The following is a 27,965-nucleotide window of genomic DNA, read 5'->3' as shown; positions in this document are numbered from 1 at the left end:
GGACACGGCAAGCCTGCCGTAGAATACGCATGCTGGATAGTGAACTTGATCCAGCGAGAGATTGTCTGCTTAGAAGCAGGACACCCAATTTTCTTGGGATCATACAGGACAAACAGAGTCTGATTTTCTGTGACGAGCAGTTCTCTTCACACAGATTTTCAGAGCCCTTACAACATCCAAGGACTTTGATGAAACTGAGGAGTCAGTAGCCACTAGCATCACAATAGATTGGTTGATCTGAAATGCCGACACAACCTTCGGACACCTCAGCAGTTTCTTCCGGAGTTCAGCCCCATCTTCGTGGAAGATCAAGAATGGGCTTTTACAGGACAAAGCCCCCAACTCCGACACACGTCTAGCAGAAGCTAAGGCCAACAACGTGACAGCCTTCCACGTAAGAAATTTTACCTCAACCTCCTGTAGAGGCTCGAACCAGTCCAATTGGAGGAACTGCAACATCACGTTAAGGTCGCAAGGCGCCGTAGGCGGTACAAAGGGAGGTTGGATGTGCAGAACTCCCTTCAAAAAGGTCTGAACCTCAGGGAGGGCAGCCAATTGTTTCTGATGGAAAAAGGATAGGGCCGAAATTTGGACCTTCACAGATCCCAACTTCAGGCCCATATCCACACCGGCTTGCAGGAAGAGGAGAAACCTGCCCAGTTGAAACTCCACCGCAGGAAATTTCTTGGACTCACACCAAGATACATATTTTTTACAAATCCAATGGTAATCTTTAGACGTTACTTCTTTCCTAGCCTGTATCAGGGAGCAATGAGGATCGCTTGAACCCTTGTTCTCCTTACGAGGTTTAGAACTCTTGGGATAAGTGGAAGTGGAGGAAACACGTACAACGAATGGAACACCCAGAGTCACTAGGGCATCCACCGACACTGCTTGCGGGTCCCTCGACCTGGAACAATACCGCCAAAGCTTCTTGTTGAGACGAGAGGCCATCATGTCGATCTGGGGTCTGGGGTACGCCCCAAAGATATGTTACCTCAAACACCTCCGGAAGGAGACCCCACTCACCTGGATGGAGATCATGTGTGCTGAGGAAGTCTGCTACCCAGAATAAAGATTGCTGACAGCGCCAACACGTGTTTTTCTGCCCAGAGGATGATTCTTGTTACCTCTGTAAGCCACTGTGGTCACATTGTAAGAAAATATATACCAAGTTGCGCTCAACAATCAAATGTAAAAAACATTTATTTGGATACATAAAATGTAATAATAATTACAACATTTCTCCCGGGAGTATAGTTCACAATTCAACATAAGAATACCTATCTCTACGTCTGAATAATTAATGCTGTTCTTATGGCTGGAGTAAATATTCCTGTTATTTCATAACATATAACCCCGGAGGTGTCGTTTTAAATATAACAGCAACCGTGATTAGTGACTGTTAAAAATAAGATTTTACTCACCGGTAAATCTATTTCTCGTAGTCCGTAGTGGATGCTGGGAACTCCGTAAGGACCATGGGGAATAGACGGGCTCCGCAGGAGACTGGGCACTCTAAAAGAAAGATTAGGTACTATCTGGTGTGCACTGGCTCCTCCCACTATGACCCTCCTCCAGACCTCAGTTAGGATACTGTGCCCGGAAAAGCTGACACAATAAGGAAGGATTTTGAATCCCGGGTAAGACTCATACCAGCCACACCAATCACACCGTATAACTCGTGATACTATACCCAGTTAACAGTATGAAATATAACTAAGCCTCTCAACAGATGGCTCAACAATAACCCTTTAGTTAGGCAATAACTATATACAAGTATTGCAGACAATCCGCACTTGGGATGGGCGCCCAGCATCCACTACGGACTACGAGAAATAGATTTACCGGTGAGTAAAATCTTATTTTCTCTGACGTCCTAGTGGATGCTGGGAACTCCGTAAGGACCATGGGGATTATACCAAAGCTCCCAAACGGGCGGGAGAGTGCGGATGACTCTGCAGCACCGAATGAGAGAACTCAAGGTCCTCCTCAGCCAGGGTATCAATTTTGTAGAATTTAGCAAACGTGTTTGCCCCTGACCAAGTTGCAGCTCGGCAAAATTGTAAATCTGAGACCCCTCGGGCAGCCGCCCAAGATGAGCCCACTTTCCTCGTGGAATGGGCTTTTACTGATTTAGGATGCGGCAATCCAGCCGCAGAATGCTCCAGCTGAATTGTGCTACAAATTCAGCGAGCAATAGTCTGCTTAGAAGCAGGAGCACCTATTTTGTTGGGTGCCTACAGGATAAAAAGCGAGTCAGTTTTCCTGACTCCAGCCGTCCTGGAAATATAAATTTTTAAGGCCCTGACTACGTCCAGTAACTTGGAATCATCCAAGTCCCTAGTAGCCGCAGGCACTACAATAGGTTGGTTCAAGTGAAAAGCTGATACCACCTTAGGGAGAAACTGGGGACGAGTCCTCAATTCTGCCCTATCCATATGGAAAATCAGATAAGGGCTTTTACATGACAAAGCCGCCAATTCTGACACACGCCTGGCCGAAGCCAAGGCCAATAACATGACCACTTTCCACGTGAGATATTTCAAATCCACAGTTTTAAGTGGCTCAAACCAATGTGATTTTACGTAACTCAACACCACGTTGAGATCCCAAGGTGCCACAGGAGGCACAAAAGGGGGCTGAACAAATGTCTGAACTCCAGGCAGTGAAGCCAGTTCTTTCTGGAAGAAAATCGACAGCCGAAATCTGGACCTTAATGGAACCCAATTTTAGGCCCATAGTCACCCCTGACTGTAGGAAGTGCAGAAAACGACCCAGCTGAAATTCCTCTGTTGGGGCCTTCCTGGCCTCACACCACGCAACATATTTTCGCCAAATACGGTGATAATGGTTTGTGGTTACTTCTTTCCTGGCTTTTATCAGCGTAGGAATGACTTCTTCCGGAATGCCCTTTTCCTTTAGGATCCGGAATTCAACCGCCATGCCGTCAAACGCAGCCACGGTAAGTCTTGGAACAGACAGGGCCCCTGCTGTAGCAGATCCTGTCTGAGCGGTAGAGGCCATGGGTCCTCTGATATCATTTCTTGAAGTTCTGGGTACCAAGCTCTTCTTGGCCCATCCGGAACCACGAGTATCGTTCTTACTCCTCGTTTTCTTATGATTCTCAGTACCTTTGGTATGAGAGGCAGAGGAGGGAATACATAAACCGACTGGTACACCCACAGTGTCACTAGAGCGTCCACAGCTATTGCCTGAGGGTCCCTTGACCTGGCGCAATATCTAGTTTTTTGTTTAGGCGGGACGCCATCATGTCCACCTGTGGCCTTTCCCAACGGTTTACCAACAGTTGGAAGACTTCTGGATGAAGTCCCCACTCTCCCGGGTGTAGGTCGTGTCTGCTGAGGAAGTCTGCTTCCCAGTTGTCCACTCCCGGAATGAACACTGTTGACTGTGCTAAGACGTGATTTTCCGCCCATCGGAGAATCCTTGTGGCTTCTGCCATCGCCATCCTGCATCTTGTGCCGCCCTGTCGGTTTACATGGGCGACTGCCGTGATGTTGTCTGATTGGATCAGTACCAGCTGGTTTTGAAGCAGAGGCCTTGCCAGACTTAGGGCATTGTAAATGGCCCTCAGTTCCAGAATATTTATGTGTAGGGACGACTCCTGACTTGACCAAAGTCCTTGGAAATTTCTTCCCTGTGTGACTGCCCCCCAGCCTCGAAGGCTGGCATCCGTGGTTACCAGGACCCAGTCCTGTATGCCGAATCTGCGGCCCTCTAGAAGATGAGCACTCTGCAGCCACCACAGTAGAGATACCCTGGTCCTTGGAGACAGGGTTATCAGCCGATGCATCTGAAGATGCGATCCCGACCACTTGTCCAAGAGGTCCCACTGAAAGGTTCTTGCATGGAACCTGCCGAATGGAATTTTGCTTCGTAAGAAGCTACCATTTTTCCCAGGACTCGTGTGCAGTGATGCACCGATACCTGTTTTGGTTTCAGGAGGTCTCCGACTAGAGATGACAGCTCCTTGGCTTTCTCCTGCGGGAGAAACACTTTTTTCTGTTCTGTGTCCAGAACCATCCCCAGGAACAGTAGGCGTGTGGTAGGAACCAGCTGTGACTTTGGAATGTATAGAATCCATCCGTGCTGTTGTAGCACTTCCCGAGATAGTGCTACTCCGACCAACAACTGCTCCCTGGACCTCGCCTTTATAAGGAGATCGTCCAAGTACGGGATAATTAAAACTCCCTTTTTTCGAAGGAATATCATCATTTCTGCCATTACCTTGGTAAAGACCCTCGGTGCCGTGGACAGTCCAAACTGCAGTGTTTGGAATTGGTAATGGCAATCCTGTACCACAAATCTGAGGTACTCCTGGTGAGGATGGTAAATGGGGACATGTAGGTAAGCATCCTTGATGTCCAGGGATACCATGTAATCCCCCTCCTCCAGGCTTGCAATAACCGCCCTGAGCGATTCCATCTTGAACTTGAAACCGTCCGGTTTCGGTACCACAAACAGTGTGGAATAGTAACCCCGTCCTTGTTGAAGTAGGGGCACCTTGACTATCACCTGCTGGGAATACAGCTTGTGAATTGCCTCTAGCACAGCCTCCCTGCCTGAGGGAGTTGTCGGCAAGGCAGATTTGAGGAAACGGCGGGGGGGAGACGCCTCGAATTCCAGCTTGTACCCCTGAAATACTACTTGAAGGATCCAGGGATCCACCTGTGAGCGAGCCCACTGATCGCTGAAATTTTTGAGGCGGTCCCCCACCGTACCTGGCTACGCCTGTGGAGCCCCCGCGTCATGCGGTGGACTCAGAGGAAGCGGGGGAAGAATTTTGATTCTGGGAACTGGCTGACTGGTGCAGCTTTTTCCCTCTTCCCTCGTCTCTGTGCAGAAAGGAAGCGCCTTTGACCCGCTTGCTTTTCTGAAGCCGAAAGGACTGTACCTGATAATACAGTGCTTTCTTAGGCTGTGAGGAAACCTGAGGTAAAATTTTTTCTTCCCAGCTGTTGCTGTGGATACGAGGTCCCAGAGACCATCCCCAAACAATTCCTCACCCTTATAAGGCTCTATGTGCCTTTTAAAGTCAGCATCACCTGTCTAGTGTCGGGTCTCTAATACCCTCCTGACAGAATGGACATTGCATTAATTCTGGATGCCAGCCGGCAAAATATCCCTCTGTGCATCCCTCATATATAAGACGACGTCTTATGTTCGCAAAATAGTATCCCTGTTTGACAGGGTTACAGACCACGCTGCAGCAGCACTATCTGCAGGTCTCAGTCTAGTACCTGAGTGTGTAAATACAGACTTCAGGATAGCCTCCTGCTTTTTATCAGCAGGTACCTTCAAAGTGGCCGTATCCTAAGACGGCAGTGCCACCTTTTTTGACAAACGTGTGAGCCCCTTATCCACCCTAGGGGATATCTCCCAGCGTAACTTATCCTCTGGCGGGAAAGGGTACGCCATCAGTAACTTTTTAGAAATTACCAGTTTCTTATCGGGGGAACTCACGCTTTTTCACACTTCATTCACTCATTTGATGGGGGAACAAAACACTGCCTGCTTTTTCTCCCCAAACATAAAACCCTTTTTTGGTGGTACTTGGGTTAATGTCAGAAATGTGTAACACATTTTTTATTGCCGGGATCATGTAACGGATGTTCCTAGTGGATTGTGTATATGTCTCAACCTCGTCGACACTGGAGTCAGACTCCGTGTCGACATCTGTGTCTGCCATCTGAGGGAGCGGTCGTTTTTGAGCCAATGATGGCCTTTGAGACGCCTGGGCAGGCGCGGGCTGAGAAGCCGAATGTCCCATAGCTGTTACGTCATCCAGCCTTTTATGTAAAGAGTTGACACTGTCGGTTTATACCTTCCACCTATCCATCCACTCTGGTGTCGGCCCCACAGGGGGCGACATCACATTTATCGGCATCTGCTCTGCCATAACATAAGCCTCCTCATCAAACGTGTCGACACAGCCGTACCGACACACCGCACACACACAGGGAATGCTCTGACTGAGGACAGGACCCCACACAGCCCTTTGGGGAGACAGAGAGAGAGTATGCCAGCACACACCAGAGCGCTATATAATTTTGGGATTAACACTATATTGAGTGAATTTTTCCCAATAGCTGCTTGTATATACAATATTGCGCCTAAATTTTGTGCCCCCCCTCTCTTTTTAACCCTTTGAGCCTGAAAACTACAGGGGAGAGCCTGGGGAGCTGTCTTCCAGCGCTGTGAAGAGAAAATGGCGCCAGTGTGCTGAGGGAGAAGCCCCGCCCCTTTTTCAACTGGACTTTCTCCCGCTTTTTCTGGAATACTGGCAGGGGTAATTTTACATCTATATAGCCTCTAGGACTATATATGATGTAGATTTGCCAGCCAAGGTGTCATATATTGCCCCCAGGGCGCCCCCCCCAGCGCCCTGCATCCTCAGTGACCGGAGTGTGAAGTGTGCATGAGGAGCAATGGCGCACAGCTGCAGTGCTGTGCGCTACCTTGGTGAAGACCGAAGTCTTCTGCCACCGATTTTCCGGACCTCTTCTTGCTTCTGGCTCTGTAAGGGGGACGGCGGCGCGGCTCCGGGAACGAACACCAAGGCCAGTTCCATGCGGTCGATCCCTCTGGAGCTAATGGTGTCCAGTAGCCTAAGAAGCCCAAGCTAGCTGCAAGCAGGTAGGTTCGCTTCTTCTCCCCTTAGTCCCTCGATGCAGTGAGTCTGTTGCCAGCAGGTCTCACTGTAAAATAAAAAAACTAAAATAAACTTTCTTTCTAGGAGCTCAGGAGAGCCCCTAGTGTGCATCTAGCTCGGCCGGGCACAGAGATCTAACTGAGGTCTGGAGGAGGGTCATAGTGGGAGGAGCCAGTGCACACCAGATAGTACCTAATCTTTCTTTTAGAGTGCCCAGTCTCCTGCGGAGCCCGTCTATTCCCCATGGTCCTTACGGAGTTCCCAGCATCCACTAGGACGTCAGAGAAAATGAATTAATAGTCTGTATTTGCATACATGTAACTCACATGTTCCATAAGAGTCCCGAACAGTCCCGAGAGTGTGTGACTAAGTATTAATTCCAATGGTCCTGGAGTGAAAAGGACCTTTGCAGCAATGAATTAACGCTCAAATGAATGATGATGTGAGCCAATGCACTGTATCGGAAACCACGAGCCGCTATATTGGTGACGGGAGGGAGAGCCCGGAGCGATGTTGCTAAGGTCAGCCGCTAACCCTTGCACGGAGGATGGAGAGCAGTGCCTGATAACCGCCGGGCTGGGTGGAATACGGCTGTGCAGAGCGGACAAGCGGCTGCAATGTCCAAACGACTGGATGTTACCTTGCGTGGTGCGGTATGGACGGGCTCTCAACTGAAGGCGGCTGACCTGTGCTCCCACGGGCAGCTCAGATTGAGTCTCCCTGCAGTCACCGGTGTATACGGAGGACAAATCGACACTCTGGCGGCGGCTGGTCGGTGGTATGCCGCAGTGGCAACAATGATGAAAGGACTGGTTTCCTACACAGACTCAGGCTGAATCAGACTCCAAGTAGTGTTAGCAATAATGAACACCTGTATACATCGCTCCGGGCTCTCCCTCCCGTCACCAATATAGCGGCTCGTGGTTTCCGATACAGTGCATTGGCTCACATCATCATTCATTTGAGCGTTAATTCATTGCTGCAAAGGTCCTTTTCACTCCAGGACCATTGGAATTAATACTTAGTCACACACTCTCAGGACTGTTCGGAACTCTTATGGAACATGTGAGTTACATGTATGCAAATACAGACTATTAATTCATTTTTAACAGTCACTAATCACGGTTGCTGTTATATTTAAAACGACACCTCCGGGGTTATATGTTATGAAATAACAGGAATATTTATTCCAGCCATAAGAACAGCATTAATTATTCAGACGTAGAGATAGGTATTCTTATGTTGAATTGTGAACTATACTCCCGGGAGAAATGTTGTAATTATTATTACATTTTATGTATCCAAATAAATGTTTTTTACATTTGATTGTTGAGCGCAACTTGGTATATATTTTCTTACATAGGTTTGTTTTAGGGGATTGGCATTCCCTTCCCAAGTCGCTGCTGACAATCATTTAAACACCACCATTTACTGAGCGCTCAGCTTACTTTTTCTACTGTGGTCACATTGTCCGACTGCACTTGAACGGCCCGATTTCTCAAAAGATGAGCCGCTTGGAGAAGACCGTTGTAGACGGCTCTTAGTTCCAGAATGTTTATCGGCAGGCCGGCTTCCAGACTTTACAACCTTCCTAGGAAGGTTTCCCCTTGAATGACTGCGCCCCAGCCCCAGAGACTTGCATCCATGGTTAGAAGGATCCAGTCCTGAATCCCGAACCTGCGGCCCTCCAGAAGGTGAGGCAGCTGCAGCCACCAGAGGAGTGAAATCCTGGCCCTTGGTGACAAAGATATTCTCTGGTGCATGTGTAGATGGGATCCCGACCTCTTGGCCAGGAGATCCAGTTGGAAGGACCGAGCGTGAAACCTCCCGTATGCAGGGCCTCATAAGAGGCCACCATTTTCCCCAGAAGGCGAATGCAGTGATGAACCGACACCCGGGTTAGCTTCAGGACATTCCTGGAACATTGTTCGTATCATCAACGCTTGTTCCTCTGGAAGAAACACCCTCTTCACTTCAGTGTCGAGGATTATTCCCAGAAAGGACAACCTCCTGGTTGGTTCCAAATGTGATTTTGGAAGATTCAGGATCCAACCATGTTCCCTGAGAAGCTGGGTCGTGAGAGCTATGGACCGTAACAGCTTCTCCTTGAACAATGCTTTTATCAGCAGATCGTCCAGATATGGAATTATGTACACCCCGTCTGTATAGGAGAATCATAATTTCTGCCATCACCTTGGTGAATACCCTCGGTGCTGTGGAGAGGCCAAATGGCAGGGCCTTGAACTGAAAATGACAGTCCTACAGAGCGAATCGAAGATAAGCCTGATGCGGCAGCCAAATCGGAATGTGGAGGTACGCATCCTTGATATCTAGGGATACCAGGAATTCCCCCCCTCCAGACCTGATATCGCTGCCCTTAGGAGACTCCATTTTGTACTTGAACTCCCTCAGAAAGGGGTTTAGTGATTTTAAGTTCAGAATTGGCCTGACCGAACCATCCGGTTTCAGTACCACAAAAAGGTGTGAATAGTAACCTTTGTTTTGCATATGAGGCGCTACTGGCACAATGACCTGTGCCTCCACCAACTTCTGAACGGCGTCTTGCAGGACAGTCCTATCCACCAGCGGAGCTGACAAGCCTGATTTGAAAAATCGGTGAGGAGGGAGATTTTGAAATTCCAGCTTGTACCCCTGAGACACAATATCTTGCACCAAAGGGTCTAGGCCGGATGACACCCAAACGTGACTGAAATGCCCGAGTCTTGCTCCCACCGGCCCCACCTCCGGGTGTGCAGCCCACCATCATGCGGAGGACTTTGGGGTACCTGAAGCAGGTTTCTGTTCCTGGGAACCTGCAGTCGCAGGTTTCTCGGACTTGGGCCGACCTCCCAATAAGGTGTTGGACGGCTTGGCCTTTCTGGGCTTGGTAGACCGAAAGGGCTGTGATGTAGCTGAAGAAAAGGTTTTCTTCGGAGCAGGTGTAGCTGAGGGAAAAAAAGGTGACTTACCAGCCATAGCTATGCACGCATCTAATGCTTCCCCAAAGAGAGCCTGACCTGTGTAGGGTAGGGTCTCCACACTTCTCCTGGATTCCGTGTCGGCAGACCACTGACGCAACCACAGTCCTCGACGACCCGATACGGACATGGAAGAAATTCCCGCAGCCACGGAACCCAGGTCTTTCATGGATTCTACCAGAAATCCTGCCGAATCCCGAATGTTACGTAAAAGCAATTCATCATCACATTTCTCCATAGCATCCCAGTCTTCAAGTAACGTGCCTGACCACTTTACTATAGCTTTGGCAATCCAAGCACTGGCAATAGGGGGACGTAGTATTGCCTCAGAAGCCGTGTACATGGATTTGAGCGTATTATCAATTTTACGATCAGCCGGCTTTCAAGGCGGTAGATCCTGGAACCGGTAAAACCACCTTTTTTGAGATTCTAGATACTGACACGTCAACAATAGGCGGGTTTTCCCATCCTCTACCGGGAAAGGAAATGCCACCAGAACCCTTTTAGGTATCTGGAATTTTTTTATCCGGGTTTTCCCAAGCCTTTTCAAAAATATCATTTCATTCCTTTGACGCAGGGAAGGTTAGCGAGGCTTTCTTATTTTCAGTGAAGTAAGCCTCCTCAACCTGCTCAGGTGTTGTATCAGCAATATTCAACACATTTCTAATAGCCTCTATCAACAACTGCACCCCTTTAGCAAGAGATGCTGTCTCCCCCCCATAGTCCCACGAAGCAGGGAGGCTGTTGCCAGCAGCCTCCCTGTAAAATAATAAACTCTAAAAAAAAAAAAAAAAAAATAAACTACTAAAGAAGCCCTGTAGAGCTCCCCTAGCTGTGACCGACTCCTCCGGGCACATTTATGCCCTAGCTGTGACCGGTTCCTCCGGACACATTTGTAAACTGAGTCTGGTAGAAGGGGCATAGAGGGAGGGGCCGGCCCACACTCTCAAACTCTTAAAGTGCCAATGGCTCCTGGTGTACCCATCTACACCCCATGGTACTAATGTGGACCCAAGCACCCTCTAGGACGTAAGAGAAAAAATCATGTTACGTTCCCATTCTAAATTGAGGTGCTCAGTGGAAAAAAGGCACATGCCATAAAATTACTTTACTTCTCAACTAGTTATGTCTTGAAATATAATAACAGGGATTTTTATTTTGCTGCTGGCGAGACTAATTCTTAGGTCTACTCCATTTCTAACAGATTGGCATGTGCCTAGGGGGTCATTCCGAGTTGTTTGCTCGTTATTTTTTTCTCGCAACGGAGCGATTAGTCGCTAATGCGCATGCCCAATGTCCGCAGTGCGACTGCACCAAGTAAATTTGCTATGCAATTAGGTATTTTACTCACGGCATTACGAGGTTTTTTCTTTGTTCTGGTGATCGGAGTGTGATTGACAGGAAGTGGGTGTTTCTGGGCGGAAACTGGCCGTTTTATGGGTGTGTGCGAAAAAAACGCTACAGTTTCTGGGAAAAACGCGGGAGTGGCTGGAGAAACGGAGGAGTGTCTTGGCGAACGCTGGGTGTGTTTGTGACGTCAAACCAGGAACGACAAGCACTGAACTGATCGCAGATGCCGAGTAAGTGTGGAGCTACTCAGACACTGCTAAGAAGTGTCTATTCGCAATTTTGCCAATCTTTCGTTCACAATTTTGATAAGCTAAGATTCACTCCCAGTAGGCGGCGGCTTAGCGTGTGCAAAGCTGGTAAAAGCAGCTTGCGAGCGAACAACTCGGAATGAGGGCCCTAATGCACATGCCAATCTGTTAGAAATGGAGTAGACATAAGATGGCAGAAGTTACTTGATGTCAGCAGAAACTCAAAATTCATGTAGATATGGCATATGCATCTCTTACATTATGCCCCTCAATTGCAGACACGGAAAGGATCATTGACTACACGTGGTGGCTGAGGTACTATGCCCAGTACTGGATCACCCATAGGTTATGTAGGAGACTGTTGCTCCACTACTTCTGGGCATAGTAGCCTCTTGGTCAGTTCTGCAATGAACCATGCCAAAACACTTCACCTTTCTTGCTCCGCTACATCACAAGATGCAGACTAGAATTTTTGTTAAGTGCCCTAATCTATGTAGGCAAAATTAAAAACAGAGGTAATTCTGGTGGAGGGGCATAGATGCAAAGGAGTCCGAGTCGAACAAGTTCTTTAGAGTAATTGTGCCTTGCTCCAGCACCTTCTATACTCACAAGGATCAGCAGTGTCTCAATATGGATTAAATAGAAAAAAAAAAAAACAGATTACTACTGACTGAACTGCCAAGTGAATAATTTAGAAATTAACTTCAGGAGTGATAAAAATAAGATTTTACTTACCGGTAAATCTATTTCTCGTAGTCCGTAGAGGATGCTAGGGACTCCGTAAGGACCATGGGAAATAGACGGGCTCCGCAGAAGATGGGGCACTTTAAGAAAGACTTTAGGATTCTGGGTGTGCACTGGCTCCTCCCTCTATGCCCCTCCTCCAGACCTCAGTTAGGGAAACTGTGCCCAGAGGAGACGGACAGTACGAGGAAAGGATTTTAGTTAACCTAAGGGCAAGATTCATACCAGCCACACCGCATAACCTGTGATAAACTATCCAGTTAACAGCATGAACAACAACATAGACTCGGTTCGAACCGATGACACTATAACATAACCCTTATGTAAGCAATAACTATATACAAGTCTTGCAGAAGAAGTCCGCACTTGGGACGGGCGCCCAGCATCCTCTACGGTCTACAAGAAATAGATTTACCGGTAAGTAAAATCTTATTTTCTCTAACGTCCTTGAGGATGATGGGACGCCGTAAGGACCATGGGGATTATACCAAAGCTCCCAAACGGGCGGGAGAGTGCGGATGACTCTGCAGCACCGATTGAGCAAACAGGAGGTCCTCCTCAGCCAGGGTATCAAACGTATAGAACTTTGCGAAGGTGTTTTACCCCGACCAAGTAGCAGCTCGGCACAACTGTAATGCCGAGACCCCTCGGGCAGCCGCCCGAGAAGAGCCCACCTTCCTAGTGGAATGGGCCTTAACCGATTTAGGCAATGGTAATCCTGCCGTAGAATGCGCCTGCTGAATCGTGTTACAGATCCAGTTAGCAATAGTCTGCTTTGAAGCAGGAGTACCAACCTTGTTGGCCGCATACAGAACAAACAGAGCTTCAGTCTTCCTGATCCTAGCTGTTCTGGACACACAAACCTTCAAAGCCCTGAACACATCCAGGGACTCTGAATCCCCCAAGTCCCGCGTAACCACAGGCACGACAATAGGTTGGTTCATATGAAAAGATGAGACAACCTTTGGCAGAAAGTGAGGACGAGACCTCAATTCTGCCCTATTCACATGAAAAACCAGGTAGGGGCTTTTATACGACAAAGCCACCAATTCCGAAACACGCCTTGCAGAAGCCAAGGCCAATAACATAACCACTTTCCAAGTGAGATATTTCAATTCCACCGTCTTGAGTGGTTCAAACAAAGGTGACTTGAGGAAACTTAATACCACGTTAAGATCCCAAGGTGCCACCGGAGGTACAAAGGGAGGCTGAATATGCAGTACCCCCTTCACAAATGTCTGTACTTCAGGAAGAGAAGCCAATTCTTTTTGGAAGAACATGGTTAAGGCCGAAATTTGGATCTTTATGGACCCTAATTTTAGGCCCAAAATCACTCCCGTTTGCAGGAAGTGAAGCAGATGGCCCAAATGGAACTCCTCCGTAGGAGCAGTTCTGGCCTCACACCAAGACACATATTTTCGCCATATACGGTGATAATGTTTTGATGTCACGTCCTTCCCAGCCTTGATCAGAGTAGGAATGACCTCCTCCGGAATACCTTTTTCCGCTAGGATCCGGCGTTCAACCGCCATGCCGTCCTCTTGCAGATCCGGATACCAAGTCCTTCGTGGCCAATCCGGAACAATGAGGATCGTTCTGACTCCTCTTAGCCTTATTATTCTCAACACCTTGGGTATGAAAGGTAGAGGAGGGAACACATAGACCGATCTGAACACCCAAGGTGTCACTAGAGCGTCTACCGCTACCGCCTGAGGGTCCATGGACCTGGCGCAATACCGCTTTAGCTTTTTGTTGAGACGGGACACCATCATGTCTATTTGAGGCAGTCCCCACCGACCCACGATCTGTGCGAAGACTGTGATAATGAGCTGCTGTAACTGGCTTACTAGTACGTAACATGGTTGGTAATTGGTAATTTGTAGAATTTTGCAAACGTGTTTGCCCCTGACCAAGTAGCAGCTCGGCAAAGTTGAAGAGCCGAGACCCCTCGTGCAGCCGCCCAAGAAAAGCCCACTTTCCTCGTGGAATGGGCTTTCACTGATTTAGGATGCGGCAGTCCAGTCGCAGAATGTGCAAGCTGAATCCTACTACAGATCCAGCGAGCAATAGTCTGCTTAGAAGCAGGTGCACCCAACTTGTTGGGCGCATACAGGATAAAGAGCGAGTCAGTCTTCCTGACTCCAGCTGTCCTGGAAACATACATTTTTAGGGCCCTGACTACATCCAACAACTTGGAAGCCTCCAAGTCATTTGTAGCCGCAGGCACCACGATAGGTTGGTTCATATGAAAAGCTGATACCACTTTGGGGAGAAACTGGGGACGAGTCCTCAATTCTGCCCTATCCATATGGAAAATCAGATAAGGGCTTTTACATGACAAAGCCGCCAATTCTGAAACACGCCTGGCCGAAGCCAAGGCCAACAACATGACCACTTTCCACGTGAGATATTTCAAATCCACGGTTTTCAGTGGCTCAAACCAATGTGACTTTAGGAAATCCAACACCACGTTGAGATCCCAAGGTGCCACTGGAGGCACAAAAGGGGGCTGAATATGCAGCACTCCCTTAACAAAAGTCTGAACTTCAGGTAGTGAAGCCAATTCTCTCTGGAAGAAAATCGATAGAGCCGAAATCTGGACATTAATGGAACCCAATTTAAGGCCCATAGTCACCCCTGACTGTAGGAAGTGCAGGAACCGACCCAGCTGAAATTCTTCCGTTGGGGCCTTCCTGGCCTCACACCACGCAACATATTTTCGCCATATGCGGTGATAATGGTTCGCGGTTACTTCTTTCCTAGCTTTTATCAGCTTAGGAATGACTTCCTCCGGAAAGCCCTTTTCCTTCAGGATCCGGTGTTCAACCGCCATGCCGTCAAACGCAGCCGCGGTAAGTCTTGGAACAGACAGGGCCCCTGCTGCAGCAGGTCCTGTCTGAGCGGTAGAGGCCATGGGTCCTCTGACATCATTTCTTGAAGTTCCGGATACCACGCTCATCTTGGCCAATCCGGAACAATGAGTATAGTTCTTACTCCTCTTCTGCTTATTATCCTCAGTACCTTTGGTATGAGAGGAAGAGGAGGGAACACATAAACCGATCGGTACACCCACGGTGTTACCAGAGCGTCCACAGCTATCGCCTGCGGGTCTCTTGACCTGGCGCAATATTTTTCTAGCTTTTTGTTTAGGCGGGATGCCATCATGTCCACCTGTGGTTTTTCCCACTGGTTTACAATCATTTGAAAGACTTCTGGATGAAGTCCCCACTCTCCCGGGTGGAGGTCGTGCCTGCTGAGGAAGTCTGCTTCCCAGTTATCCACTCCCGGAATGAACACTGCTGACAGTGCTATCACATGATCTTCCGCCCAGCGAAGAATCCTTGCAGCTTCTGCCATTGCCCTCCTGCTTCTTGTGCCGCCCTGTCTGTTTACGTGGGCGACTGCCGTGTTGTCCGACTGGATCAACACCGGCTGACCCTGAAGCAGGGGTTTTGCCAGGCTTAGAGCATTGTAAATCGCTCTTAGCTCCAGTATATTTATGTGAAGAGACATCTCCAGGCTTGACCACACTCCCTGGAAGTTTCTTCCCTGTGTGACCGCTCCCCAGCCTCTCAGACTGGCATCCGTGGTCACCAGGACCCAGTCCTGTATGCCGAATCTGCGGCCCTCTAACAGATGAGCACTCTGCAACCACCACAGAAGAGACACCCTTGTCCGTGGAGACAAAGTTATCCGCTGATGCATCTGCAGATGCGATCCGGACCATTTGTCCAGCAGATCCCACTGAAAAGTTCGTGCGTGGAATCTGCCGAATGGAATCGCTTCGTAAGAAGCCACCATTTTTCCCAGGACTCTTGTGCATTGATGCACAGACACTTTTCCTGGTTTTAGGAGGTTCCTGACAAGTTCGGATAACTCCCTGGCTTTCTCCTCCGGAAGAAACACCTTTTTCTGAACCGTGTCCAGAATCATTCCCAGGAACAGCAGACGTGTCGTCGGGGTCAATTGAGATTTTGGAAAATTCAGAATCCACCCGTGCTGTTGCAGCACTACTTGGGTTAGTGCTACTACGTCCCCCAGCTGTTCTCTGGACCTTGCCCTTATCAGGAGATCGTCCAAGTAAGGGATAATTAATACGCCTTTTCTTCGCAGAAGAAACATCATTTCGGCCATTACCTTGGTAAAGACCCGAGGTGCCGTGGACAATCCAAACGGCAGCGTCTGAAACTGATAATGACAGTTTTGCACCACGAACCTGAGGTACCCTTGATGTGAAGGGCAAATTGGGACATGCAGGTAAGCATCCTTGATGTCCAGGGACACCATAAAGTCCCCTTCTTCCAGATTCGCTATCACTGCTCTGAGTGACTCCATCTTGAACTTGAATTTTTGTATGTACAGGTTCAAAGATTTCAGATTTAGAATAGGTCTTACCGAGCCGTCCGGCTTCGGTACCACAAATAGTGTGGAATAATACCCCTTTCCCTGTTGTAGGAGGGGTACCTTGACTATCACCTGCTGAGAATACAGCTTGTGAATGGCTTCCAATACCGTCGCCCTGTCTGAGGGAGACGTTGGCAGAGCAGACTTTAGGAACCGGCGAGGGGGAGACTTCTCGAATTCCAACCTGTAACCCTGAGATACTACCTGCAGGATCCAGGGGTCCACCTGTGAGTGAGCCCACTGTGCGCTGAAATTCTTGAGTCGACCCCCCACCGCCCGAGTCCGCTTGTAAAGCCCCAACGTCATGCTGAGGGCTTTGCAGAAGCCGGGGAGGGCTTCTGCTCCTGGGAGGGAGCTGCTTGGTGCACTCTCTTACCCTTTCCTTTGCCTCGGGGCAGATATGACTGTCCTTTTGCCCGCTTGTTCTTATAGGAACGAAAGGACTGCGGCTGAAAAGACGGTGTCTTTTTCTGTTGGGAGGGGACCTGAGGTAAAAAGGTGGATTTCCCGGCTGTTGCCGTGGCCACCAAATCCGATAGACCGACCCCAAATAATTCCTCCCCTTTATACGGCAATACTTCCATATGCCGTTTGGAATCCGCATCACCTGACCACTGTCGCGTCCATAAACTTCTTCTGGCAGATATGGACATCGCACTTACTCTCGATGCCAGAGTGCAAATATCCCTCTGAGCATCTCGCATATAAAGAAAAGCATCCTTTAATTGCTCTATAGTCAATAAAATACTGTCCCTATCCAGGGTATCAATATTTTCAGTCAGGGAATCCGACCAAACCACCCCAGCACTGCACATCCATGCAGAGGCGATGGCTGGTCGCAGTATAACACCAGTATGAGTGTATATACTTTTCAGGGTAGTTTCCAGCCTCCTATCAGCTGGATCCTTGAGGGCGGCCGTTTCAGGAGACGGTAACGCCACTTGTTTTGATAAGCGTGTGAGTGCCTTATCCACCCTAGGGGGTGTTTCCCAGCGGGAAAGGATATAATGCCAATAACTTCTTTGAAATTAGCAGTTTTCTATCGGGGTTAACCCACGCTTCATCACACACTTCATTCAATTCCTCTGATTCAGGAAAAACTACAGGTAGTTTTTTCAGACCCCACATAATACCCCTTTTTGTGGTACTTGCAGTATCAGAGATATGCAAAGCCTCCTTCATTGCCGTGATCATATAACGTGTGGCCCTACTGGAAAATACGTTTGTTTCTTCACCGTCGACACTAGATTCGGTGTCCGTGTCTGGGTCTGTGTCGACCGACTGAGGTAAAGGGCGTTTTACAGCCCCTGACGGTGTCTGAGACGCCTGGACAGGTACCAACTGGTTTGCCGGCCGTCTCATGTCGTCAACTGATTTTTGTAACGTGCTGACATTATCACGTAATTCCATAAACAAAGCCATCCATTCCGGTGTCGACTCCCTAGGGGGTGACATCACCATTACCGGCAATTGCTCCGCCTCCACACCAACATCGTCCTCATACATGTCGACACACACGTACCGACACAGCAGACACACAGGGAATGCTCTTATCGAAGACAGGACCCCACTAGCCCTTTGGGGAGACAGAGGGAGAGTTTGCCAGCACACACCCAAGCGCTATAAATATATAGGAACAACCCTACAGAAGTGTTGTTTCCTTTATAGCAGCTTAATATATCAATATCGCCAAAAAAGTGCCCCCCCTCTCTGTTTTTTTACCCTGTTTCTGTAGTGCAGTGCAGGGGAGAGTCCTGGGAGCCTTCCTCGCAGCGGAGCTGTGCAGGAAAATGGCGCTGTGTGCTGAGGAGATAGGCCCCGCCCCCTATTTCGGCGGGCTCTTCTCCCGGTGTTTGTGAGACCTGGCAGGGGTTAAATACATCCATATAGCCCCAGGGGCTATATGTGATGTATTTTTAGCCAGAACAAGGTATTATCATTGCTGCCCAGGGCGCCCCCCCCCAGCGCCCTGCACCCTCAGTGACCGCTGGTGTGAAGTGTGCTGACAACAATGGCGCACAGCTGCAGTGCTGTGCGCTACCTCATGAAGACTGAAAAGTCTTCTGCCGCCGGTTTCTGGACCTCTTCACTTTTCGGCATCTGCAAGGGGGTCGGCGGCGCGGCTCCGGGACCGGACTCCATGGCTGGGCCTGTGTTCGATCCCTCTGGAGCTAATGGTGTCCAGTAGCCTAAGAAGCCAATCCATCCTGCACGCAGGTGAGTTCACTTCTTCTCCCCTAAGTCCCTCGTTGCAGTGAGCCTGTTGCCAGCAGGACTCACTGAAAATAAAAAACCTAATAACTTTTTCTAAGCAGCTCTTTAGGAGAGCCACCTAGATTGCACCCTGCTCGGACGGGCACAAAAACCTAACTGAGGCTTGGAGGAGGGTCATAGGGGGAGGAGCCAGAGCACACCACCTAGTCCTAAAGCTTTTATTTTTGTGCCCTGTCTCCTGCGGAGCCGCTAATCCCCATGGTCCTGACGGAGTCCCAGCATCCACTAGGACGTCAGAGAAAAGCTACTGGTAGTTTTTTCTCTCCAAACATTATACCCTTTTTTGTGGTACCGGGGGTAACATCAGAAATGTGCAACACATTTTTCATTGCCTCAATCATGTAACGTGTGGCCCTACTGGAAGTTACATTAGTCTCTTCGTCGTCGACACTGGAGTCAGTATCCGTGTCGACATCTGTGTCAACCATCTGAGGTAGCGGGCGTTTTAGAGCCCCTGATGGTTTTTGAGACGCCTGGGCAGGCACAGGCTGAGAAGCCGGCTGTCCCACATTAGGTATGTCGTCAAACCTTTTATGTAAGGAGTCGACACTATCACGTAATTCCTTCCACAGCACCATCCACTCAGGTGTCGACCCCGCAGGGGGTGACATCACATTTACAGGCATCTTCTCCGCCTCCACATGTGCCTCCTCATCAAACATGTCGACACAGCCGTACCGACACACCGCAAACACACAGGGAATGCTCTGACAGAGGACAGGACCCCACAAAGCCCTTTGGGGAGACAGAGAGAGAGTATGCCAGCACACACCAGAGCGCTATATAACACTGGGATCCCACTATCAATGAGTGTTTTCCCTATAGCTGCTTTTTTATATATATTACATATATATATATATATCTATACTGCGCCTAAATTTAGTGCCCCCCCTCTCTTTTTTACCCTTCTGTAGTATTCTCAGACTGCAGGGGAGAGCCAGGGAGCTTCCTTCCAGCGGAACTGTGAGGGAAAAATGGCGCCAGTGTGCTGAGGGAGAAGCCCCGCCCCCTTTTCGGCGGACTTTCTCCCGCTTTTTCTGTGATACTGGCAGGGGTAATTTTACATCTATATAGCCTCTGGGACTATATATGATGTATATTTTGCCAGCCAAGGTGTTATTTATTGCCCTCAGGGCGCCCCCCCCCCAGCGCCCTGCACCCATCAGTGACCGAAGTGTGAGGTGTACATGAGGAGCAATGGCGCACAGCTGCAGTGCTGTGCGCTACCTTGGTGAAGACCGAAGTCTTCTGCCGCCGATTTTCCGGACCTTCTTCGTGCTTCTGGCTCTGTAAGGGGGACGGCGGCGCGGCTCCGGGAACGAACACCAAGGTCGGGTCCTGCGGTCGATCCCTCTGGAGCTAATGGTGTCCAGTAGCCTAAGAAGCCCAAACTACCACCTGTTAGGTAGGTTCGCTTCTTCTCCCCTTAGTCCCTCGCTGCAGTGAGTCTGTTGCCAGCAGATCTCACTGAAAATAAAAAACCTAAATATACTTTCTTTCTAGGTGCTCAGAAGAGCCCCTAGTGTGCATCCAGCTCAGCCGGGCACAAGAATCTAACTGAGGTCTGGAGGAGGGTCTTAGTGGGAGGAGCCAGTGCACACCAGTAGTCTAAAAGCTTTCTTTATAGTTGTGCCCAGTCTCCTGCGGAGCCGCTAATCCCCATGGTCCTTACGGAGTCCCCAGCATCCACTTAGGACGTTAGAGAAAACTCAGTCATTATACCGCCCATCATCTCCCGAGGGGAATCAGGGCAGAGGTCTGTATTTAGACTTGAAGTAACAAGAGACACTGCAAGTGGAAAAATCATCACGTAACACACTATCACAGACAAGCTGCTTCTTTGACTTAGTATCAGCTTTCATCATGCAAACAGTGATACAATGAAATACAAGTCTGCACGACTCCGTAAAATTTAACTTAAGTGTGTATAATCCAGAAATGCATCACTGGTACACTCTAAGTTCTGTGAAATATGTGCTTCACTGAAATTCATATTAACACCAGCTGTCCGCGGCTGGCAACAAGGATGACTGAGGTCAGCAGGGGCTGCCAGCGGTGATGTGTAGCAGTGACGGGCGGCCAGCTAACCGCGGCTGGGAGTTTTTGTACAGTAACTCCCTCACACATGGCGGGTCAGCAGCATGCGCTGGCCACCCTGATAACCCACGGGCGCAACAGAGCAGAGGACCGCCTGCTCTTATCTCAAGTAGAATCGGAGGCTCTGACGGGCCTTCTAGATCAGCTCTGACTGAGTTGCATGTGATAGATTCCAGGAGTGCTATGACAGGGCTTCTTGCTCAAGCGTCGTCCAGCTCCTGCAGCCTTAGGCTGAAATCAGCAACACTGATTAGGTATATGGCGGGGTTCCTTGTCTGAGCACCGACAAGCCATAGCTGCACTCAGCAGCACCACAATCCCGGACCCACGCTTCTTTGTAAGCTGGGAAGGTATTAAAAATAAATATTAAGTAAAGATTGGAGCTCAATCCAAAACGTGTGCCATTCTGGCGAGGAACAAAAAAACACTGAGGTACCTTGGGAGTATGGAGGGTTACTAATTTAAATATTTAAAAGTGCCTATCCCTGCAAACACCACGTCCATATCACAAGAGTACTCCAGTGACCCCTAGTGGATGAAACAAACATGTGGCTCTCCAGTTGTGGAGTGGGACTACACACCCTAAACATGCCCTGCCACAGTTATTAGGGAATGCTTAAACTGTAGCAGGGCATGCTGCATGCTCAACACCCCTTGATCTAGATTAAATATTTTAGATATCATATATAGCTATAAAATAATTCCAACACATTAATTGAAATGTTTAATCTATTAACTTACATCTGTTAAGACTTTCACTAGTGACCGAACAACTCTTTGTTCATCATCCCCTCTTCTATCAAAAAAGGATATTGCTTTTCCAATATTGCCACAGCGACCAGTACGTCCAATTCTATGTACATACTCATCAATATCACCTGGGATATCAAAGTTTATTACGTGAAGAACATTCTCAATATCAAGTCCTCTGGCAGCCACAGAAGTGGCAACAATAACAGGACACTGTCCACAGCGAAAAGAATGAAGAGCAGTCTCTCTCTCCCTTTGTTCTCTATCTCTGCAAGATGAAAAAAAAAAAAAAAGACAAAAAGTTAAGAAATGTATTATTTAAAAAGGGAAAGTGTAACACAAACCAGCGCCGGATTTAGACCTCATGGGGCACCAGGCAAGATACTGGTTTGAGGCCCCCCTCTTTCAAACAATTCATAGCATTATATTTTCATTCCTGATTGCGAACGGCATCACAAAAGTATATTGGTGCATGTGTAGTGCGATAATCTTTCAGTTGCATGAACATCTGCATTGCGTACAAATCTCAATCAGGCCCTAGATCTTTTGGAAGCATACTTGAAAACTGTGCCACATTTAGTAAACTGACCGCCCACATACAGCTGCTGAAACCAATTTGTCTCCAAAAATATTTCTCATCCTATCAAAGAACATAACTTTACAAAATCCTTATGAATTGATAGGCTGCATTCTCTGGATTATTGGTTCAGGACCTTGTATTTCTTGGACTGGATAGAATCTAGGAGTATGGATGAGTGTGTAAAGGAGACTACTATTCCACAGCACTTGAAAACTGTATACTCTGGGCCTGAATGTACACAAAGATATTTAGATCTGTCAATGCAGGAAGCACATCATCCCCACCCTAACTCATAATTAACCCCAAACCTCACCCTAACCATAGCCCCTAGCCCTAATCCTGAACCCAATCCGCTAAAAACCTACAAAACCCTAATGCCCTATTCCTAACCCAAACCCATAAACTAACCCTAACCCAAAACATTTCACCAGCTTTAATACCCTATCCATAATGTCCTAACCCAGTGGTTTCCAAACTTTTTTGAATCACGGCGCCCTAGAATATCAGAATTTTTTTCACGGGACCCCTAGGCCAAAAATTTCTTATTGAGAAATTTAGAAAGAAATATTACATTAAGTAGATCGTGTTTATAGGTCATCCTTAGGGTCAGTTGTGTAGTGAGGGACAAGATTTGCTTCTGTTTGGCCACATATTTTATGACTGGCAGCCACCAGCACTGGTTTTGCCTATTATATTGACCATGAATAATTTGAATTGGTCCTGGACCACCAACCCAGGGCACCCCTGCAAGTGTCCCGAGGCACCCCAGGGAGCCACGGCACACAGTTTGGGAACCTCTGGCCTAACCACTAAAATAACCCTTATACCCTAAATATTTCCCTCTTCGTACTATAAAGGTGTGTGGCCTCTCCTCATTACTCCTTACACACAACAAACAATTCTGATCTAAAAGAGTGCTAGGCAGTGCTTAAAGTGGTCCTAGAGAGATAGTGGAACTCCCCCCCCTCCCCCCTCCCCCACGCCTATGAAATAAAGGGGTTGCGCACGTAGCAAAAAAGGGTCCTGGTCACCCAACAGTATCCCCAATTCACATTCTGCCTCACAGTAGCACAACCTTATTAACATTACACCACATAGTAGTGTCCCTTATTCTTGTTATGGCACACATTAGTGCCCCTTATACACAAAGCCCACAGTAGTAGCACCCCAAATACAAAATGCCCACAGCAATAGTGCCCCTTATACAATGACCCCGGTATACTGCCCCTTATGTCCCGAGGAGTGATGCCCCTTATGAAGTATCCCCTATACAATGACCTCATTAGTTATGCCCCCAGTCAGACATTATGCCCCATGTAGTTGTGCCCCAGTAGACATGCCCCCAGTCAGTTATGCACCCAGCAGATATGCCCTCTGTAGTTGTTCCCCAGTAGGCCTGCCCCCAGTCAGTAGTAATGCCCCCTGTAGTTGTGCCAACAGACATGCCCGTAGCAGACGTGCACCCTGTAGTTATGCCCCCAGTCAGATACTGTATGCCCCTAGTAATTATGTCCCCTACAGTTATGCACCCAATAGATACGCCACCAGTCAGACGTTATGCACCCTGTAGTTGTGCCCCAAGCCATTGTGCCCTTTCAGTAGATGTGTTCCCTAGTAGCACAGCTTACACAAAATAAAAATAAAATAAAAATACTCACCAGCCCCGCTCCTGCTATCGGACCGCTGCTGCCCTCCGCCTGGCTGCCTGCTCTTCGGATCTATGGGAGAAACATCTCTCCCATAGCACCGCACAGCGTACACTGCCTGAGCCAGAGCTCAGCAGTGAGCTCCGGGCCTCTGGCGGCTACTGAGAGCAAGAAGCTGGCGCCCACTGGTAACAAAATCTCAGCGGGCGGCAGACTTCTCCCTGGGTTATGTCGTAGGAGGCGGAACTGCGTTCCGGCTCCAAATGGAATGGAATGGACGTAACGCAGTTCCGGCTCACTTAGAAGGTCACTGCGAGGTGTCATCTGCAGTGGGAGCTGTGGTGTGGACACAAAGAGCTGCTGGTGTGGTGGGTTAGGGTGCATGCACAGTAATGTGCGTTTCTGTGCTCTGCTTAGTGCCTATGACATAACAATGGTGATTAGTACTGAACACAGACTATGGTGGGCTTCTCTCTTTCAGGCTGTGTGGCACAGGGCTTTCATTTGCATTTTAACACTGCAAACACTGGCTGCATGCGTAATATAACAGACATTACTAGGGTGACAGGGTAATTTCACAAGCTAGATACGGACTACCCAATTACAGTACATAACCCTGCAATTGATAGATGTCGGTATAAGCACAAAGTAGAAAGTGCCCCCCCCCCCCCCCCATTTCTTTTCAAGTTCAATAAGATTTACTTTATGGTAGATAGGAAGTGGACAGGACTGCCTTATGTTACACATATATTACAAGTACCTAACAAGCACAGTGCAGACAACAGGACTCTGGGGGTATGGGCGAGTCTGCGTGATATGATGTTACACGGTAGTTGCGCAGTGTTAATTTGGGAACATTTTGGACAGGCCAGTATTCTTTGTGAGGCCAGTCCAAGGGCCACTTGGGACCCTAGACGGGCGCCTAGGTTGCCTTGTGGGAAATCTGGGCCTGAATACAATACAGTACAGATAGGTCCACGGTTATCTTAGCTAGTTTGCTGCGCCTAGGCACAACATGGTTTATTAACATAAACCTTTCATCTATTGTTCTCAGCTGCAATACAATACAGAGAACAATACAGCAGGGGATTAAGGGGTACATTTACTAAGCAGTGATAAGAACGGAGAAGTGAGCCAGTGGAGAAATTTCCCCATCAACCAATCAGCAGCTCTATCATTTTATAGTATGCAAATTATAGGTGTTACTTCAGTGCTGATTGGTTGCCATGGGCAACTTCTCCACTGGCTCACTTCTCCACTCTTCTCACTGCATAGTAAATGTACCCCTATGTCATTACAGCAGGGGATTGTCCGACTGCTCAGTCTCCGTTAATCCTATTAAAGGTCAAGATAAACATGGACCCATCTGTATATATTATTACAGTATAAATAATGTTGGGCACTGGGAGCCAGTAAAAATAAGAATTTACTTACCGATAATTCTATTTCTCGTAGTCCGTAGTGGATGCTGGGGACTCCGTCAGGACCATGGGGAATAGCGGCTCCGCAGGAGTCAGGGCACAAAAGTAAAAGCTTTAGGATCAGGTGGTGTGCACTGGCTCCTCCCCCCACGACCCTCCTCCAAGCCTCAGTTAGGATACTGTGCCCGGACGAGCGTACACAATAAGGAAGGATTTTGAATCCCGGGTAAGACTCATACCAGCCACACCAATCACACTGTACAACCTGTGATCTGAACCCAGTTAACAGCATGATAACAGCGGAGCCTCTGAAAAGATGGCTCACAATAATAATAACCCGATTTTTGTAACAATAACTATGTACAAGTATTGCAGACAATCCGCACTTGGGATGGGCGCCCAGCATCCACTACGGACTACGAGAAATAGAATTATCGGTAAGTAAATTCTTATTTTCTCTGACGTCCTAAGTGGATGCTGGGGACTCCGTCAGGACCATGGGGATTATACCAAAGCTCCCAAACGGGCGGGAGAGTGCGGATGACTCTGCAGCACCGAGTGAGAGAACTCCAGGTCCTCCTCAGCCAGGGTGTGCCCCTGACCAAGTAGCAGCTCGGCAAAGTTGTAAAGCCGAGACCCCTCGGGCAGCCGCCCAAGATGAGCCCACCTTCCTTGTGGAATGGGCATTTACATATTTTGGCTGTGGCAGGCCTGCCACAGAATGTGCAAGCTGAATTGTACTACACATCCAACTAGCAATCGTCTGCTTAGAAGCAAGACCACCCAGTTTGTTGGGTGCATACAGGATAACAGCAAGTCAGTTTTCCTGACTCCAGCCGTCCTGGAAACCTATATTTTCAGGGCCCTGACAACATCTAGCAACTTGGAGTCCTCCAAGTCCCTAGTATCCGCAGGTACCACAATAAGCTGGTTCAGGTGAAACGCTGACACCACCTTAGGGAGAAACTGGGGACGAGTCCGCAGCTCTGCCCTGTCCGAATGGACAATCAGATATGGGCTTTTGTGAGACAAAGCCGCCAATTCTGACACTCGCCTGGCCGAGGCCAGGGCCAACAGCATGGTCACTTTCCATGTGAGATATTTCAAATCCACAGATTTGAGCGGTTTAAACCAATGTGATTTGAGGAATCCCAGAACTACGTTGAGATCCCACAGTGCCACTGGAGGCACAAAAGGGGGTTGTATATGCAGTACTCCCTTGACAAACTTCTGGACTTTAGGAACTGAAGCCAATTCTTTCTGGAAGAAATTCGACAGGGCCGAAATTTGAACCTTAATGGACCCCAATTTGAGGCACATAGACACTCCTGTTTGCAGGAAATGTAGGAATCGACCGAGTTGAAATTCCTCCGTGGGGGCCTTCCTGGCCTCACACCATGCAACATATTTTCGCCAAATGCGGTGATAATGTTGTGTGGTCACCTCCTTCCTGGCTCTGACCAGGGTAGGGATGACCTCTTCCGGAATGCCTTTTTCCCTTAGGATCCGGCGTTCAACCGCCATGCCGTCAAACGCAGCCGCGGTAAGTCTTGGAACAGACATGATCCTTGCTGAAGCAAGTCCCTTCTTAGTATCTCTTGAAGTTCCGGGTACCAAGTCCTTCTTGGCCAATCCGGAGCCACGAGTATAGTTCTTACTCCTCTCCTTCTTATAATTCTCAGTACCTTGGGTATGAGAGGCAGAGGAGGGAACACATACACCGACTGGTACACCCACGGTGTTACCAGAGCGTCCCAGCTATTGCCTGAGGGTCTCTTGACCTGGCGCAATACCTGTCCAGTTTTTTGTTCAGACGGGACGCCATCATGTCCACCTTTGGTCTTTCCCAACGGTTCACAATCATGTGGAAGACTTCCAGATGAAGTCTCCACTCTCCCGGGTGGAGGTCGTGCCTGCTGAGGAAGTCTGCTTCCCAGTTGTCCACTCCCGGAATGAACACCGCTAACAGTGTTATCACATGATTTTTCGCCCAGCGAAGAATCCTTGCTGCCATTGCCCTCCTGCTTCTTGTGCCGCCCTGTCTGTTTACGCGGGCGACTGCCGTGATGTTGTCCGACTGGATCAGCACCGGTTGACTTTGAAGCAGAGGTCTTCCTAGGCTCAGAGCATTGTAAATTGCCCTTAGCTCCAGTATATTTATGTGGAGAGAAGTCTCCAGACTTGACCACACTCCTTGGAAATTTCTTCCCTGTGTGACTGCTCCCCAGCCTCTCAGGCTGGCATCCGTGGTCACCAGGACCCAGTCCTGAATGCCGGATCTGCTGCTCTCTAGTAGATGAGCACTCTGCAGCCACCACAGAAGAGACACCCTTGTCCTTGGAGACAGGATTATCCGCTGATGCATCTGAAGATGCGATCCGGACCATTCGTCCAGCAGATCCCACTGAAAAATTCTTTCGTGAAATCTGCCGAATGGAATCGCTTCGTAAGAAGCCACCATTTTTCCAAGGACTCTTGTGCATTGATGCACTGACACTTGGCCTGGTTCTAGGAGGTTCCTAACTAGCTCGGATAACTCCCAGGCTTTCTCCTCCGGGAGAAACACCTTTTTCTGGACTGTGTCCAGAATCATCCCTAGTAACAGCAGACGTGTCGTCGGAATCAGCTGCGATTTTGGAATATTTAGAATCCACCCGTGCTGTCGTAGAACTACTTGAGATAGTGCTACTCCGACCTCCAACTGTTCTCTGGACCTTGCCCTTATCAGGAGATCGTCCAAGTAAGGGATAATTAAGACGCCTTTTCTTTAAAGACGAATCATCATTTCGGCCATTAC

General features: G+C 48.6%; 1 protein-coding gene across 25 annotated transcripts in view; it reads right to left on the bottom strand.

Moving 5' to 3' along the window:
- DDX4 (DEAD-box helicase 4) overlaps positions 1-27,965 on the bottom strand; it is a 1,188,488-nt gene that overhangs the window by 58,206 nt on the left and 1,102,317 nt on the right. For 24 of the 25 annotated variants that reach the window (XM_063962294.1, XM_063962347.1, XM_063962252.1 and 21 more), the window contains one exon: positions 21,513-21,789. The exons of the other annotated variant lie outside the window; for it this stretch is intronic. In XM_063962294.1, the coding sequence (XP_063818364.1) occupies positions 21,513-21,789 (277 nt within the window). The remainder of the gene's footprint in view (positions 1-21,512; positions 21,790-27,965) is intronic. 25 annotated transcript variants of the gene reach the window in all.

The sequence above is a fragment of the Pseudophryne corroboree genome, chromosome 1 (genome assembly GCF_028390025.1).
Source record: "Pseudophryne corroboree isolate aPseCor3 chromosome 1, aPseCor3.hap2, whole genome shotgun sequence".
Classification (NCBI taxonomy): domain Eukaryota; kingdom Metazoa; phylum Chordata; class Amphibia; order Anura; family Myobatrachidae; genus Pseudophryne; species Pseudophryne corroboree.
Note: the sequence above shows the minus strand (reverse complement) of the source record. Positions and strands in the feature narration are given on the sequence as shown.